Raw genomic sequence first — 17,780 nt, forward strand, 5'->3', positions numbered from 1 at the left:
ATGAATTGTTAGGAAATTATTATTTTTTCTTCTGAGAAAAGTTTGCTACTTCTGTCCTAAAATGATCAACTGCAGTTGTTTGTTATGTAGTGGGGAACTTCAAATAGAAACAGTGCAAATATTCTTGCTTTGGTTATAATTTCTAAATAACGCACAAAACCAAGGGATAAAACAGAATTTTATCGATGCTCCAAGCCTTCAGGTCTGTGTAAATTGGAGGGAAATGGGACCTCAACAAAACTAATGAATTTTACAACACAAGGGGAGGCTGGTTTATTTAGGTATCCCAAAAGAGCCTGTGCAAAAGCCCTGTGTACTTTCGCCACAACCGAAGTATAAGTAATGTAACTCATATACTTAGGTCTTTCTGGCCTGGCTTCTGATTAATAGGTGTAATGCTGTCTCCTGTGTTTTTGGTACAGTATTTCAGTGAGACTAGACAGCATTTGTACTGATGAATGGTGTTTTCTTTAAAAGGCAGATGATGATCAGGTTTGTATAAATTTTATTCAGAGGTTTAGTTGGAAAAAAAAAAGGAGGTAGAAAATACGTTTGGAAGAATGATGAATGGGTTCAGCATCTAGATATTTTATTTGAAGGAGATTATATTCTAGAACTTTGAGAAATTTTGAAGATACAGACACAGCTGAGATTTCTGTCACAGGAGATGTATTTTGCTTCAGAACACTGCTTAATTATTTGTTCTTTGTGATTTGTCGTTACATTTGTGTGGTTGGAGCACCATTTCTGACTCAGGAGTTACGAAGCTGCAAATTGTTGGTCGCTGAAAGGTGTGTTGTAGGAAGTACAACTAATGCTTACCTTGTTCTTTTTTATGTTTTCCTAGGCATCTGCTTCTTTAGGTGTAATATATATTAGAGGCTGGATGTTGGGCAAGATGGAATTGGTCTGGCTTGGTATGATTAGTGTTAGGAGTACAGAAGAAGAATAAAGGGAGAAGCCTAGTGATCCCATGCTCTGTGCCTTGCAAAGTGGCTGAAAGACATGGTATATTGGTTTTGTGTGTTCTGTTTTCATTTTAGGAATTTAATAAATTGTTGAAGTTATTTAGAAAGGTGTTCTTACGTTGTGCAGAGTCATTGTTATTGTTATTGTGCAAAGAAGCCATAGATCTAGGTACTCTTTTGGTCTGAAATGATGGCACTCTACCACTTTCTGCGTCTCTGTGGAGTTAGTTGTAAGAAAAAAATTTTAAGTAACTCTAGAAAAATAAAGGTGAAAGTTGAAGACCCAGAATGAAAAAAAAAAAAAAACAAAAAACCCCAAAAGGAAAAAAGCAGTTGCAATTCAAAAGCTACTAATTACAATCTGAGGTGATGCAAGATTTTATGGTCTTGCACTGGTTACAGTTACTACATTAATTTTAAGGCCTTGCTTGTGCTAGGAAAACAATGCCTTGAATTTGAGTGATACAGCCTTATGGGAGAGAGCTGTTTTGGAAAACTATGTCCGAAGTTCCATCACATACGTGTCATGTCGTCCTGATTTCTTTTTTGTTTGATGCAGTGTTCTTCAAAACTTATTAATGCTGATTTCATGAAGGAGCCAGCGCTGCCTTTAAAAGTTGTTTTAGTAAAGTCCAAAACGTTATCTGATCTTCGCCTGGCATTTGCTAAGTTGAATAAGATTTTGTAGCAATGATGAGGTGGAGGGATAGGGTCTGGAGTAAACATTAATATTGCTGTGGCAGAATTATTTTTGATCAGAGAGGGAAGATGAACATTTCTAGTTTATCTTCTATCTCCTGTGCTAACCTACCCTAAGACTTTAAATACAAATGTCTGTTTTTCCTTCCCTATCAGAGTTCATTTTGGTACTAAGATAGAGTCCAACAGTGACATGTCAGCTGTACCTGAAGGCTGGTAGGGTGCCAGCTGTTAGGGTAAAGCATATCCTGAATGCGAATAAAGATTTTTTTTGGCTGTGAATGTGTGCCTCAGATTAGAAGAGAGAGCGTTCGTGGATTTTAAGTGATAATAGTGTAAGTAATTTAACTTAAGTAGCTTTAAGTCATAATTTGGTCTACGAGACACTGATGCAACATAGGAATTTTGTCAAAGTATCTTTGTTGCTCCTGTTCCGAGAGTGGTGAAAGGTGATACGCACTCGCTAATGCTCTGACAGAGATAGTGGCCTTTTTTGTGGGCAGTCAATGTCAGATAGCGTACTGCTAACGTTCACACTATGCCCTTAACTTTTAACTACGCTTGTTTGAGACAAAATTTAAATAAAATGCTAGAGGCAAACTTTTTTTCCCCCTCATGTCTTACAATTAATTTTATTATCTGAGGGAATTAATGGATGCTTTTTACTGCAGAAAACAAAACACACATTGGAACTGGGTTTCAGACTGAAATTGTGTAAGAAACTATCTAGTGTTTGTTGGTGGAGGTAATAGCCTGGCTAACAAGGGGGAAGGTGTTGCAAGAAAATGGTGGTTTTTATACTGGGCTAGTTCAACTTCCATGAAGGAATGTGGCCATGATAGAAAACTTGTAATTGTACTTGTGGATAAATTTGCAAAACATTCTTACTGAGAATGAGGTTGTAATCAGTGTGGTTGATACGGATCAGGGATTTCATCAATCACCATCTTATTTCTAGCTTTAGCCAAACTTTAAATTAGCATAAAAGACAGTTTGTTGTTATTTTCAAACCTTAAGCACGTGTTATTTTACTTTTTGGTTTGTAAAAGACATAACTGATTGCTGTGCCATTTCTCTCTGATGACATTGTGAGGAAAGAAGGATCAATTGATGCCAGAAGTACAGACAACTGTGTATTGTGTAGAATAATGGAAAAGGTCAGAGTTTCAGCTGCATTGGATTTCTCAGCTCTGACTGCTGAAGGATGTGCTAACTGAAGCACGGCACTAGGCGTGAGTGAACTGCTTGGGTTTGCGAGGCTGCACGTGAGCTGTGAGCCTGGCAGGAACTTAGGGCTGTGGAGAGCACCGTACAGACACGCTCTGACTGGAGCTGGTCCAGCTCCTGCAGAACTGGCACTGAACTGAGGCAGGGGAGTCCTGGATACAAACTGCCTCCATGTGGTCTGTTTTGTGTTTGTCTGGACTGTGCTTATCAGCTGGTTTTAGTTTTGGGAATGCCATGTAGGCACACTTTCAGCTCAGGTGCAACTCCACTTAGGGTCCATGTTTCAAAAAAGTGGTTATGATGCTTCAGAGTTGAGGCTGGCTTTGGCAGCAGTACAGCTGCTGCGCTCATGGACTGTGATTACAGAAGACTGCCCTGGCCTGTGATGGCTCTGTGCACATGCGTTCAGTTCAGGTGTCTTACCATGTGTGGCCAAAGTATTCTGCCTACAGGTGACTGAGAGCTGACTATATTAAAACCATAACAACAAGCAGGAAAAGTGTAATAACAAGCAGGAAAAGTGTAATAACAAGCAGGAAAAGTGTAATAACAAGCAGGAAAAGTGTAATAACAAGCAGGAAAAGTGTAATAACAAGCAGGAAAAGTATAATGCATAGTTCTGCTATGGGTTTTTCCTTAAACCCCCACCCCCCTCACCCCCCGTCTCATTTGCATGAATTTATAAGGTATCCCCAACTAAAGAAATAAAATTCTGGAGTAATGAAACACTGTTTATAAGCAGGGTACAGTCTCATTGCTCTGTTCTCATGTTCTGGCATTTTTAGTTGGCATTCTGAGAGGATTCTGCCATTATGGTGTTCCTCTCAAATTTTGTTTCACAGTTGACATGTTTCTTTTATGAACAATTTCTAAAAATCAAGAGTTTCTCTGACTGTTAGCTGTAGTAGTCCTAAACATGATTTGGAACAATAGTAGACTGAAAGGAAAATGAAGTGGTTGGTTGATCAGCTGATATATCTTAGTGCTAGATGTTAGCATGATGTCTCTCCAGATTTTTTCATATTTTTGTTGATTATGACTATTTTAGTAATCAAGTAAGTTTTCTGATTCAATTTAGAGAGGGGGGCCATGCTCTTTTACTTTATATGAGAGAACATACAGAATTGTAACTAACTTCCATTTAGGATTTCCCTGTCAGGCAGTACAACTGATGTGTTATCATTCTAGTTGGGTATGGGAGTGTCAATTTTTCCTCAGAAATACTTTGAAAGCACATAACCATAGAGCTTTGCTTTCCTGCATTTTTGGTCTGAATTAAGAAACTATTTAACCTGACTTCAAATTGTAGGACAGAGAAACTCATTCACCAAGACAAGCTGTCAGTTTTGGGAGGAATAATTCCTTGCAACTTTTGGAGATTAGATGCTTTGCTTTGTCTTTCTCTTCTCCGCAAGTGCTAATATGGCTAATGAATCTTTCCTGGCATATAAGTTTTATAGGAAATATTTGCTTTCTTTCATAAAACTAAGTAGTCTGAGATATCCCCTGAGGGATGGTACTCACTGCTGGGGCCTATTTTGTCTTTTGTAGATTAAGAGGTGAATATTAGATGAAGTTTGAGTAATATTCTGTGCCCATTCTCCTTCTGTTTGGTGAATAGCTCAGTTTCCTTTAACACTTTTATTTATTGTTATCCTCTGTGTACCTAAGCTTTTCTGGGGGAGAAATAGGGAGGGAGCCTGGTTTTTGTTGGTGGTTTTTTTTTTTTTTCTGAATGGAATCTATTTCTTCTCCACCTACCCTCTCTATTTCTTCACTCTTCACAGGGACTCTTCTTGTCCTACTCAAAAGATTTTTTAGAAAGAGTCCTAATGGCTTCTATCAGATTAGCTTTGGTTTAGCAGTCTTTATAGCTGAAAAGACAGCGTGGAATATATCATCCAAAGCAGAGATGAGAATGGGGAGATAAAAGTTTTTGATTGTTGAATTGTTGGATCCTCCTTTTGAGTTGTAATACATAGAAAGGAAATGCAAGACACAGCAGTTTAGTGTCTGAGGAAGTGCGAAATGCTGTGAACTAATGCTTTGGGTATTCATATACTACTGAACTTTATAGTTCCAAATGGGGAAAAAAAAATCTGTTGGTAGCTATACTACTTTTGTCATATTCTGGGTATATATTAATTAGGTAGGAAAACAACCCCAAAATACGTGTTTTCTTATGATTTTAAATTCATGGCCAGAAGTGAACATTTGAAAATTGGAAAGAGTTAGGTAAAACAGTTTTAATATAGGAATTTATTAAATATGGGGATTTGTTATGCAGTTATCAATATACAAAGAGGTAATATTGCAACATCTTTGACAATTTTGTGGTGTTTTTTTTTTTTAATTTGTATTTTGATTTACTTATACTTTATTCACCAGAGAAAGCAACCAGTGAGATGAACACTGCAGAGGACTGGGGCCTCATCTTAGACATCTGTGATAAAGTTGGACAGTCACGTACAGGGTAAGTAACTTTAGAAATTTCCTCCCCAAACTTTTTAAATTCTGTTATTTCAGTCTCAGATGACAGGAACGGAATTTTTGATATCTTGTATAGACTTTTGCAACAGGTCAATTTAACTGAAGTTTATTATAAGCAAAAGGAAAATCTATGGATTTTCTGCTAAATTTTGCAATTCTTCCTTTGGAAATACCAGCCGATCTGTTAAAATTAGGAGTTGTGTACAGCAGCTTTTCATCATTGTAACAGAATAAATAAACTGATATATTTTAGCAGTGTCCCTGTAAACCCAGGAGACTTCATTAGGGATTTTTCTTACAGAATCATAATCTAGGCTGCAAGTGACCTCCAGAGGTCGTGTAGTCCAACACCCCAGCTTGAAACAGGTCTTAATTAGATCAGGTTGCTCAGGACCGTGTCAAGTCTTGAATGCCTCCAAGGTCAGAGTTTCCACAACTCCTATGGGCAACGTGTTTCAGTATTTAACTACCCTCACAGTAAGTAAGTAAATAAATAAATAGTCCAGGAATCTGATTAAAATTTCTCCGGTTCCAACTTGCTGTTGCATCTTGTCCTATGACTGTGCAGCTCTAAGAAAGAGTCTGGCTTCATCTTCTATGTGTTCTCTGGCTAATTAGTTATAGAAGGCAGTAAGGTACCCTTTTAGTTCACTCTTCTCAAAACTGAAGGCAGCTCTCCATCTCTCCTTGTATGTGACTCTCCTCTGACTGTCCTGGCAGCTCCCCATTGGATGGAGGGGAAGGATCGCTTCCCTGGCTCTGTTGGCTGCACTGACCACTTGTTTGACCCAGGATGCGGTTGGTTGTCTTTGCTGCCAGGCTGCACTGCTGATGCCTGTCACCCAATAGGACCTGCAGATCCTTTCCTGTGGAGCTGCTTTTTAGCCGGTCAGTTCCTGCCCTTTGCTGGTGCAGACCATCCCAAATGCGACACCTTGCCCTTGTTCTTGTTGAACTTGATGAAGTTCCAGTCTGCCCATTTCTCCAGCCTGTCCAGGTCCCTCTGAATAGTAGCCCTGCCCTCCAGTATATTGATTGCTCCACCCCAGTTTGCTGTTGGCAGCAAAGTTGCTGAGAGTTCCTTGCCTCCCATCATTCAGTTATTAGTGAAGACACTGAGCAGAGTTAGTCCCGGCAGAGATCCCCAAGGGACCCCACTAGTAACAGCCTGCTAGCTGGAATTTGCACTACTGGTGACAATTCTTTGAGCTTAGGAGGCCAGCCAGTTTTCCACCCACCTTATCATCCTTTTATCCAGCCCATATTTCACCAACTGGGTGATAAGGAGACTATATAAGCTTCAACTGTTAGTCGAAACTTTGCTGAAACCAAGGTATAAAGCATCTGCTGCCCTTCCCTTTTCCTCACCACCAGTGTCTGTCACAGAAAGCAGTGAGGTTCTGTGTTTCTTCCCCTTGTTTTGAGAAGCTGTTCTCTGACATCAGGGCTTTGATAAATGTACATTTTGAAAAATGTGATATTAAATTAAACACATCTTAATATGGGCCACTAATGCTTCCATTATTGATTCTTTACTGAGCTCTCTCGTAGGCTTCATGCATGTGTTTGGGTTTTTTTGACATTAAAAGTTAAAGTATAATTTGCCTTGTATGCCTACTACATATACAGAGGGTTTGTAGAGTTCCTTCTATACTGCAGAACAGGCACCACTTCCCCCCACCCCACTTGCCTTTTATCAGTTAGAAATTGTTTTCCCTTTGGAAATGTCCCTGCAAAGAAACCACTGTGTAAAATCATTTAATATGGAAAATGCAAATGTATAATATTAGCAAATAAAAATACAGTTTAAAGACATTAAACTGTATCTATATATAGATATACATCTACAGTGTATCTGTAGTGGTTTTTTTCAGATTAGTATTAGGCTTTGGAAATGTTTTAAATAAAGCTGCTCCAAGCATTCCCTGTAACAATTCCAGTAAGGAATAGCCTCAGAAAGAGAGTTTTCCACTGCTGCTGTTCAGTGAAAGGCTTCTCTGAGAATGACTTGGATTGCCTTCTGAGACTGCAGGAAACAGTATGAGATGCCAGACAGCAAATTCCCACCTTTGGACTTTTGTTCCAAAGGACAGGTTTGCAAATAAGCTTATTCCTTGGGATTAGAGGTGATCTTTAGAGGAGTACTTATAAATAGCATGGCATATTGAGACCTGTGCTGTTTTGTATAACTGCGGTTAAGAGCTGGCAAGTTGTTAATAATGTTTCATATTAGTCTGTATATGTAAAACTGCATTTCTCCTCCTTGTGAATGTTGATGCGGAGCCTGTAAAAATAACTATATTATTGAAGGCTTCAGTATTCTGTTCAGTCACTGAAAGCATTTCCATAGGCAAGATTTAGTCTCACAGCATCTTAGTCAAGTGCAAGCGCTCAAATGTATCTAGCTGCATGAGACAGCTGCTTGGAAGTACAGGCAAACCTGGAAATCTTCTGGTAATGTGCACCTGAATTTCTGTGCGACAGCTGGAGGTTCTGTTATGATTTGTTTTTTGTTTGTTTGTTTCTGGGGTTTTTGTGTTTGTGTGTGGGGTTGGTGTTTGGTTTTGGTGGTGTTTTTTTCTGTTTTCTGGTTGTTGTTTTGTTTTGTTTTTTAATAGAACAGTAGTTTTATCCTGGCTGTGACTTTAACCTTTGTAATACTTACCCTGCTTGTAATACGCTGCCAGCTGACTCATTGCTTAAATTCAGATTCTGTTAAAACTTGCTAATAGTGGGTTTTCTTTGTTTTGATGGATTATGTCATGCCATAGCAAGGTAAAGCAAGACCAAGTTCCTCATTAAGAAGTTTCAATCAGATATGCTACCCTGTTTGAAATTTTCCTGCAGTTCAAGTTCCTGTGGCAAGGATGCTAGTCTTCGTAACTGGGATCTGCTTTAATCTTTTAACCAATTCTGGTCCAATACAAGCAGTCTGTTACTGTTCTTGGCAGAAGTTTAGATTATTAAAATCTCTGCTATGGGTTTTTGTTGTACCAGTCTGTAAGCTTTGTTGCATGCCTGCAGCACTTTAGATGTAGGTTGTCTCACACCTGAAGCCACAGTAGATTAGAAGGACTGTTCTTCATTAAGTGGCACTTCTTGTCCCATAGTGTTATGTGGTGTATTGTCTCATTTAGATCTGCCAACAACTTGTTTCCATCCAAAGTTGTTGGAAACCTATTATGCTACAAAGGTGCTACATTTTCTCTTAAGATAAACCAGTTACAGTTCAGTAACAGAATTGCTACTGTTAATTTTCACATTGCAATACCTTAGTCACAGAGAATCACTGATAGATGAAATTTTTACCTTTCTTCCCCTAATCCAACCAACTAAACCAGGTTTTAGCAAGTTAGAATTCTAGTGAATTTCTGACCTTTTTCTCTCTTTTTCTCAAAAATCTAATGTATTAGCTTTTGAATTAAATTTCAAAATCTAATTGATTAGAGTTGATGCCAGAATTTTCGTAGAAAACACTGGAAGGACAGTAAATTCAGTAATGTTTTTAGTAATATGCCTTTTTTACAATAGCATATATAAAGTATTGCCATATGTAGGGTGGAATTAACTTGAGACTTTCTGCATATTTTGCATGCCAGGTTCTTAAGATGATCTAAAATTTGTCTAACTACGAGACAACCAACGTGTGTTTTAATCTCTGAATTCATTTTAGGAACTCATACAGCTCAGTGGTTGCATATTACATTGCATCCCATTTTTTAGGATTATTGGTAGTTCAGTGAGCATGTTGCCTTTTCAACATGGAAACATGATTAAAACAAAGGTTTCACCATTACAGGCAATCTTTTTTCTGTTTTTTCACAGCATTATTGAAACCTTGTTTATTTAAGAAACTTATCATATTTGACTGGCATTTTAAATTGTCTGACTACATGAAAGGCATAGATTTTTGTATAGTGTTGGTTTTCTGCAATAAAAATGCTTACACAACTGAATCTATAGTTTATCAGGTCTGAGTAAAATAATGTTACAAAATTTGAAGAAGGCCAACAGCATCCTGGTTTGTATCAGGAATAGTGTGGCCAGCAAGACTAGGAAAGTGATTGTGCCCCTGTACCCGGCACTGGTGAGGCTGCATCTCAAATTCTGGGTTCAGTTTTGGGCCCCTCAGTACAAGACAGACATTGAGTTGCTGGAGCGTGTCCAGAGAAGGGCAGTGAAGCTGGTGAAGGGTCTGGAGCACAGGTCTTCTGAGGAGCGGCTGAGGGAGCTGGGGTTGTTTAGTCTGGAGAAGAGGAGGTTGAAGGGAGACCTTATCGCTGTCTACAACTGCCTGACAGGAGGTTGTAGTGAGGGGGCGTCTTGGTCTCTTCTCCCAAGTAACTTGCGATAGGATGAGAAGAAATGGCATAAAACTGCGTCAGGGGAGGTTTAGGTTGGATATTAGGAAAAATGTCTTTACTGAAAGAGTGGTCAGGCATTGGAACAAACAGGCTGCCCAGAGAGGTGGGGGAGTCACCATCCCTGGAGGTATTTAAAAGACATGTAGATGTGGCACTTTGGGACATGGTTTAGGAGACATTGTTTTGTTGGGTTGATCCTAGAGGTCTTTTCCAACCTTAATGATTCTATGATTTTGTGATTCTGAAAGGGAAAATTGAAGGCCACATATGGTATATTTTAGCATGAGGTCAGCCTCCTGCTGTCCCCTGTCAGTTTAGTGGTAGCCAGTTCCTAAGTCTAATTCTGTTTGCATTTGGCTTTGAGATGGTTGTGCCTTTTGTAGTAACTTAATGAGACATATGAATCTTTATGTCTCAAACTATCACAACTTCAGTTTTTCTCCAGAAAAGTTACTTAATAAAAATGATGGCTGAAGAAAAAAAGAATTAAGTCAATGACTGGGAGAAGACACTGGTGGTAGAGAAAATACAAATGTTAATTGCAGCACGCTTTATTGGGGGTGGGGGTGGGTATTGAAAAATTGTCATTGAGAAATGGTTTGTCTGTATTATTGCTTTGCCTAACTTTGTCCTGATTCCTTATGGATTAATCACTGTCTCAGTGAGTCAGTATTCTGGTTAGCTGATTCTTCTTTGGTTGTTTTTGTGCCTGTTCATACAAGAGAGAATAGTGAAATTGCTTACTTGGTAGTCATCCAAACTATTTTTTTTTTCCCCCTCAAGTTACCCAATCTCAGTAGTATTTTACATAGTCATTGCAGTTTGTGTCTAAAAGGCTGATCAGGAAGCTCTCTGACTAGCTTGTTTCTAAAGGAGCAAGGAGGAGAACTGTGTAGTCTTGAGCCCCACAGTCCGTTACCTTGGACTATAAATGAACAGCAAATTCATGAAAATATATGGAATGTTTTGTGCAGTGTAGTATTTTAGATTCCAATTGCTGTTAATTTTGTCTTTGTTAAATAAAATATAAATTACTTTTTACTCTCTAAAACTAAAATTTAAGTTTATTGTGAATGTTTTTGGATATATTAGTATATACTTATATAGCTTCTATTTTATCTTGCCCTATTTTCCCCCTACTGATTTGTTATTCCCACTCACTGTGCTGCCTCTGAAATTTTGATTGTAGAATCATTGAAGCAAGACTGCGGCCTGATGTTTGTGTAGCATGGTCTGGAGGGATGCCTAATAAATAGAATTCTGTTCTTGTGGGGTGCGTGCTTTCCCTCTGATTTCTGCATAACGCTTGTAATAATTTACAAACTAAATTGTATGATGAATTAATTTGAAGCAAAAATAAGGATTACAGTTCTGCCTAGAATAGGGATTCTTAGTCTGTGTGACTAAACGTTGGTAAGCCTAGGGTTTTTCTTTTGTGTGTGGAGATGTAATCAAAAGATTTTTATTTTAGACATGTAATATGTTAAAACATTAACACTGAAATATTGATAATTCCTGTTAAATTTATGAGCAAATATTTTTTTTAAAAAGGAATTTTTATGCATTACTGAGGTGTTTCTTATTGGTTCTTCTACCTTTTCAGAGTTGTACTTGACACATGTGGAAGATCATTTGGTTTTGAGCCTCCCTTGTTACTTTATTATTTTTTAATAAGACTTTGGGTTCCTTACTAAAAAAATCTTAGGCTAATATTCTTGTTCCTAAACAGCTAAGCTCTTGACCCTGCATCCTAAGTTTATAAATACTGGCTTAACAATTAATGGGCATGCACTTTTTTGTGCTTGTGCTATATCACATTGATAGTCCCACTCATGAAGTAATGGTTAAAAAAAGCAGTTATTTCTGGAAATTTTAGCATGTATTCTTTCTCAGTTAAAGTGAATATATGAGAAGTTTTGGATAATTAATCAATAACAGGCAGTGCCTGCCTTATAGCCTTCATTTGTAATAATTGGTTATATGAAGGTGTACACCAAGTGATATGTAGTCTTGCTGTGTGACAGCATTTTCTATAATTAGTACTACTAAGTGTGAAGTGGACATTTCTATAAAATGTAGACACTGCCAAATAAAGTATAGCCAAGCAGTGGTGTAACTTATACCTAAGTTTCGTGTTAGTTCTTGGATATCAATTCACTAGAAAAATAATTTTGCTTGAAAGAAAAGTTACTGTAAATACTCCTGAAATGCATGAAATCTCTTAGTTTAAATTTGCCTTCTCTTTTTCTCTTCCCCTACTTACCCTATTTCAGGGTTAGCTTTTCAGGGCTATTAAACAGATAATGCTTGTACGCCCATGATAATTCCTACCACAACCTCACTCAGCCTTCCACCACCTTTAAAGACAGAACAAAATAACAGAAAGTCACAGATTTTAATATGCTAAACTGTGTCTGAACTCCTATTCAAATTCTTTATTAAATTTCCTTTCCACATTATTTCTATTTACTACAACATTAGTAAGACTTGAATTCTGTATTTAATTGTTTTGAAATCTTGAGGTAAAATGTCTAATAATTTTTTTAGCACTTGTTGGTTCATTGCATATCTTCTTTATAAATGTTATTCTGTAGATTAAAAGAGACTGAGGAATGTAGTGGTGATAAAAAAAAAAAAAGAGTAGCAAAAAGGTGTCGGTAGCCAGTATGTAAGCAAATGTTGGTGTGTATGTGAAATACGGAGGAGTAGGTGCATGGACTACAGAGAATTACCATTCTCTAATTGTAAGGGGGTTTATGCATTTCTGGAGTATTTACAGTAATTCTCACTAAGTACAAAAGGTAATGTAACTTACTGAGAGGTTTTCATAACTAAGAAGGCTGGCAATCCTACAGATAAAAATGGCTACAACCATTAATGGCAGTAATTTATTTAATGTTGCACTTGTAAGCTACTGAATAATTTACTGACGTTGATTGGGAGAGCTTGCTGTCTGTTAATGTCATCATGCGTTGTCATGCATGGCATAGGAAATATTCATTCCATTACATTTTTTTTAAATTGTCTTGTATTTTTTAGGCCTAAGGACTGTCTCCGTTCCATTATGAAGAGAGTGAACCATAAAGATCCCCATGTTGCTATGCAAGCATTAACAGTAGGTGCTTTTTAATGTAGTGCTTTTTGTTGCTGAAAAGTTGTATTGCAAAAATTCTTCTGAGTTTTAATCTTTCTTTCTTTAGCTTCTAGGAGCATGTGTATCAAACTGTGGTAAAATCTTTCATTTAGAAGTCTGTTCCAGAGATTTTGCCAGTGAAGTAAGCAATGTGTTGAATAAGGTAATGTATTGCATTGATTTATACAATTCATAGAAAAGCTAAATCAGAGGGAGAATTGGGGTAATATGAAAATGGAATGGAATCTACTTTTGGGAGACTGGAAATTTGGTGGTGGGAGGAAGGATGCAAGATTACTGGGAACACTGTGACTGTGAGAAAGAACTTCCTGAATGCCACTTCACACTACAGTTACTTATGTATTCTGTTCAGGGGAGGTTAATTTGTAAATATACAAATTATTTTTCATGTTAAATAACAGCAATGAAATACTAAATCCAGATGTGGGAAATGGAGATAATACAGGGCTTTTATATAACCTTGGTTTACTCTGTTTTGGGCCTAGCGCATAGTGTAGTAGTACAAACACAGTGCTGGTGTACTATTCTCCGTTTCTAATAAAGGTGTCCCTTAGTGATACACTTGACTTTAAAATAAAGTGTCTATGTAGTTTGAACTGACAGTAACATGAAATTATTTGAAATTAAGGAATTAAGAACAGATTCCTACATTATTTAACTAGTTTCTACTCTGCTTACAGGGTCATCCAAAAGTCTGTGAAAAGCTGAAAGCCCTTATGGTGGAATGGACTGATGAGTTCAAGAACGACCCACAGCTGAGTTTAATATCTGCTATGATAAAAAATCTTAAGGAGCAAGGAGTTACTTTCCCAGCTATTGGTTCACAGGTATATTACATTTTGTGGTTGTTCTTAAAGGGTATCACAAATTCTTTTTATCTTCAGTTCTGTATTTTACAGTTTGTAGTCTTGAATTCTATGTGTTTGGGAAACAAAATAAAATCTTTCTTGTCTTAATAAAGCTTTCCTTTGAGGCATGAAATGCTCTGATTTACTTTAGATTTTTATATTGCAGATGAACACAAATCAAAACAGTGAGCTTAATGCATTGTCAGTTTCTTGTTGAATTCATTTTCATATCTTTCGCTTTTGGCCAGGCTGCTGAACAGGCAAAAGCAAGTCCAGCTCTAGTTGCCAAAGATCCTGGTACAGCAGCCAACAAAAAGGAAGAGGAGGATTTAGCTAAAGGTGAGTGCATTTACTTGCTGACCTGCTGAATATGTTGGTAGATATCAAATAAAGCAGGAACAAATATTTTGCTTGCTTCCTCTGTGTGAACAGTATAGTTGTGGGTTGTGGTTATGGTTTCTATTTCCATTTTTTTTTTTTGGTACCCTTCCTGGAGGGTTAGAGATTCTATGGGTAAAAAATATGAAAAATTCCTGGTTTTAACTCTCCCCACCCCTCACCCCCACCCCCCGCCAAAGCAAAATAACAGTAAAAAAATCTGCAAAATCTCATGTTAAGGACATGTTCCACTATGGAAATGTTTGATACAAGTTCTGCACTTGGATTTTCCCTCTTACTGGGGCAAGTAAAGAACATTCATTTGCAGTTTAACACTTGGTGGAAGGAGCAAATCAGGATTATAGTATAAGTTGTATGCAAAGTTGGATTCAGTATTTTGAGTGTAACTTGGTATTACTTTAAACTTTTATTCCTTTGAATACTGCTTCTGTGGTATACTTTTAAGACTTTGATTGCTGTAAGCATTAGTGGCTGTTAAATGTCTCAATGCAGTCCCAGTAAACAAACCTAGGATGGTTTCTATTTACTGTTGCACTAAGGTATATTTTAAGGTAATTGAATGATCCTATAGCAGATGTGTGAAGAGTTATTCTTAGAGTGGTTTCATCTTTATGGTCTAGGTAATGTTTTTTGAGGCCAAACTTCAGCAATGTGAAGACATCAAATGTTAGCCCTTGTATGTAGCATCGCTTTGGGCTTAAAGTTGTAACACTGTGAGTGAAGTTCTTGCAGTAGTAGTTGGTGGATGTTTGTAGTTTCGCATCTTTGATAGAAATTTTTTTTGTTTAGCTATTACTTGATATAACATTGATTTATTTAAATTGCCATTAGCCCATCGTATATGCTACTAATGGTTTCTTCAACAGTTGACTCACCAAAGTCTACTTTTCAAGGGATTTGTGTCTCAAAAGTTCAGATTCTGTGTGGGTTCTCTAATGTTTGTTCTTTTGTTTTGGTTTGGTTTTTTGTGTGTCCTGCTCTGTCCCTTCTTAAATGTAATGATTTTTTTTCACAAACTTGGAGGAGTTTAATATGAGTGAAACCTATCAGATCAGTTAAGTTTAATTGAAAATGACCACGAAATGTAAAATTATTCAAGGAGTGATAGGGAGAGAACAGGAATGGATGGAATTTTACTTGTCTAAGCAAAAGATCTTTTTCTTAATTATGAATTAAGGAGGCACTTGTTTACTGTGAGGGTGACTGAGTGCTGGCAGTGGTTGCCCAGGGAGGTTGTTGAGTCTCCATCCTTGGGGATATTCAAAGGCCATCTGGACATACTCCTGGGTAGTCGGTTCTTGGTGACCCTGCTTGAGCAGGGGATTGGACAAGATGACCTCCAGAGGTGTCTTCCAACCTCAACCACTCTGTGTGATTCTCTGATTATATGAATTCAGACTAAAGACTCCTGATCTAACAGAGAAACAGTGTGTACCTTAACAGTTTTATCTTTTTAATGTTCCAAGCGATCTGGAAAAGTTGAATATCATGTATGTGCTAGTAAGAATGTAAATGCTTTATATCAGTTCAAGATAATAACAATACAATAATATTAAAAAATGGATGACTTCACTGAGTTATCCCACTTGTGCTTAAGTGCTATTTATTCATCCTCTTCGTGTTGAAAGCCTCAGTAAATCTTTGGGCAGAATTGTGCTCTCTAGTTGTAAAACATCTTTTTGCTTTTCACCATGATTTCGAAGTGAAAGGCAGAAGCTGATTATGATGCAACAGGAATGGAATTATACGAAAAGTTTTCAGAGTTAAATTTTCATATAATTCAACCCATTTTTATAGGGAATTTTTATGTGTGTAACTCTTCTTTTGTAGCTATTGAACTGTCACTAAAAGAACAAAGGCAACAGCAGACAACACTTTCCAGTTTGTATCCGAGCACCTCAAGCCTTTTAACAAATCACAAACATGAGGGCCGAAAGGTTCGTGCAATCTATGATTTTGAGGCTGCTGAAGACAACGAATTAACTTTTAAAGCTGGAGAACTTATAACTATCCTTGATGACAGGTAATTTATATAGAATGCCTATTAGAAGTATATTAGACTGTAAAAATAAGTTGAGAATAATTGTATCTTCTGTGTAAAAGCATACATTGGAATACAATTGCAATGAAATATATTTACATATTAAATACTTTATTTAGTTACCTCCTAGATTTTTTACATACAAATGTAATTGCATGAAGATTTTTGTGTATATACAAACTGTATTTATATACAAGTAATATAAATGCCTTGTACAGTGTAATTCTTAGGAAAATTCCATGTGAGTATGGGTTTTTTAATGTATGGGGGTTTTAATTATTTTTTTATCTTTAGTGATCCAAATTGGTGGAAAGGTGAAACTCATCAGGGTATAGGATTGTTTCCATCTAATTTTGTAACAGCTGATCTTTCTGCTGAGCCAGAAATGAGTAAGTAACACTACATTTATGTATGTATATTAAGCCTTGCCACAGCCCAAGGGATTTTTCTGTTATGATGTACTTTAGCTATTTCCTTTCCCTTATGATAGAGGTCAGTTGCAAGTTAATGTGATACTCAAAGTAAAACTGAGGAGCCTTTGCTGTGCTCTCAGAAATGACAGTCATATCTTTATGTGTGAGACCAAGGTTGCCCAAGCTGGCATCTGCTGAAAAATATGATGCTGTCTACTGCTGACTTTGACTACTGCTTCCTTGAGACTCATTTAACAACTTCATTGACACCCAGATGAATGTAGGCAACAGCAGTTTTTTTCCAAATTGCCTTTTTGCCTGGTTGCAATGGTACATATCTAATCAAGGAAAAACTGAAGGCTTGTGGCCAGATGGGAGTCAGAGACAGATTACCACTGTTCAAGCAATTCAAGAAACCTGCCTACTGTAGGTATGTAGGTGTGCATAATGGAAGGAATCTTTTTTTTCCCCTGCATACTATTAATCTTCTTTTATCTATTTATATCAGTCTAACCTACTCTAAATATTTATTAAAAATACTAAATACTAGACAAGGTTTTAATATACTAGAACTGATTTCTGTAAATATGATGTGTTTGCAAGATAAATCTCCTGTGATCTCAGTATGTGTGTGCCGAAGGTGTGAGCAGGTCAGCAGAATTCATCTGTTCTATATTAAGACTAACTGATAAGAGTAGTATTTGACAGCTTCTTTGTTGTGGCCTCTACTACAGAGGAGTAGGATGCTTTTGCAGGTACTATTTGATGGAGAAGGAATAGCAAAATTTGAGATCTCTTGATTCTATACTTTGCTCTGGAGAAAAGAAAGCTCCAGTTTGACAGAGATGATTTTACCAGTTTTCTCTTAAACCTGACTTATAAGCCCTATTTCTTCTAATCACTCTCTCTGTCTGTTTTCCTGATGACTTATTAATATGTTATGTGTAGGGAGACGACGATAAAGACATTTACTTGCTAAAACATGTTTCTATTGACCTTGTGTGAACTGATGTCTTTTTTTAATGCAATTTACATGTTCATTTATGAAAATTGTTTAACTCTACAGAGATGTTATTGGCCTTCACAGATCAACAAAATACTAATTTTTTTAAATTTTCACAGTAGATGTTTCAAATGCTAAGAACTTGGGCAACATGCTAGCTATATAACATTTATG

General features: G+C 37.1%; 1 protein-coding gene across 3 annotated transcripts in view; it reads left to right on the plus strand.

Annotated features, from left to right (window-relative positions):
- STAM (signal transducing adaptor molecule) overlaps nt 1–17,780 on the plus strand; it is a 38,779-nt gene that overhangs the window by 7,305 nt on the left and 13,694 nt on the right. For 2 of the 3 annotated variants that reach the window (XM_064444722.1, XM_064444723.1), the window contains exons 2-8: nt 5,283–5,367; nt 12,788–12,863; nt 12,949–13,044; nt 13,583–13,729; nt 13,999–14,089; nt 15,980–16,172; nt 16,485–16,579. In XM_064444722.1, the coding sequence (XP_064300792.1) occupies nt 5,283–5,367; nt 12,788–12,863; nt 12,949–13,044; nt 13,583–13,729; nt 13,999–14,089; nt 15,980–16,172; nt 16,485–16,579 (783 nt within the window). Of the gene's footprint in view, nt 1–5,282; nt 5,368–10,937; nt 11,022–12,787; nt 12,864–12,948; nt 13,045–13,582; nt 13,730–13,998; nt 14,090–15,979; nt 16,173–16,484; nt 16,580–17,780 lie in introns of those variants that run through there. The other variant, XM_064444724.1, reaches the window with a different exon arrangement.

The sequence above is a fragment of the Phalacrocorax carbo genome, chromosome 2 (assembly GCF_963921805.1).
Source record: "Phalacrocorax carbo chromosome 2, bPhaCar2.1, whole genome shotgun sequence".
NCBI lineage: Eukaryota > Metazoa > Chordata > Aves > Suliformes > Phalacrocoracidae > Phalacrocorax > Phalacrocorax carbo.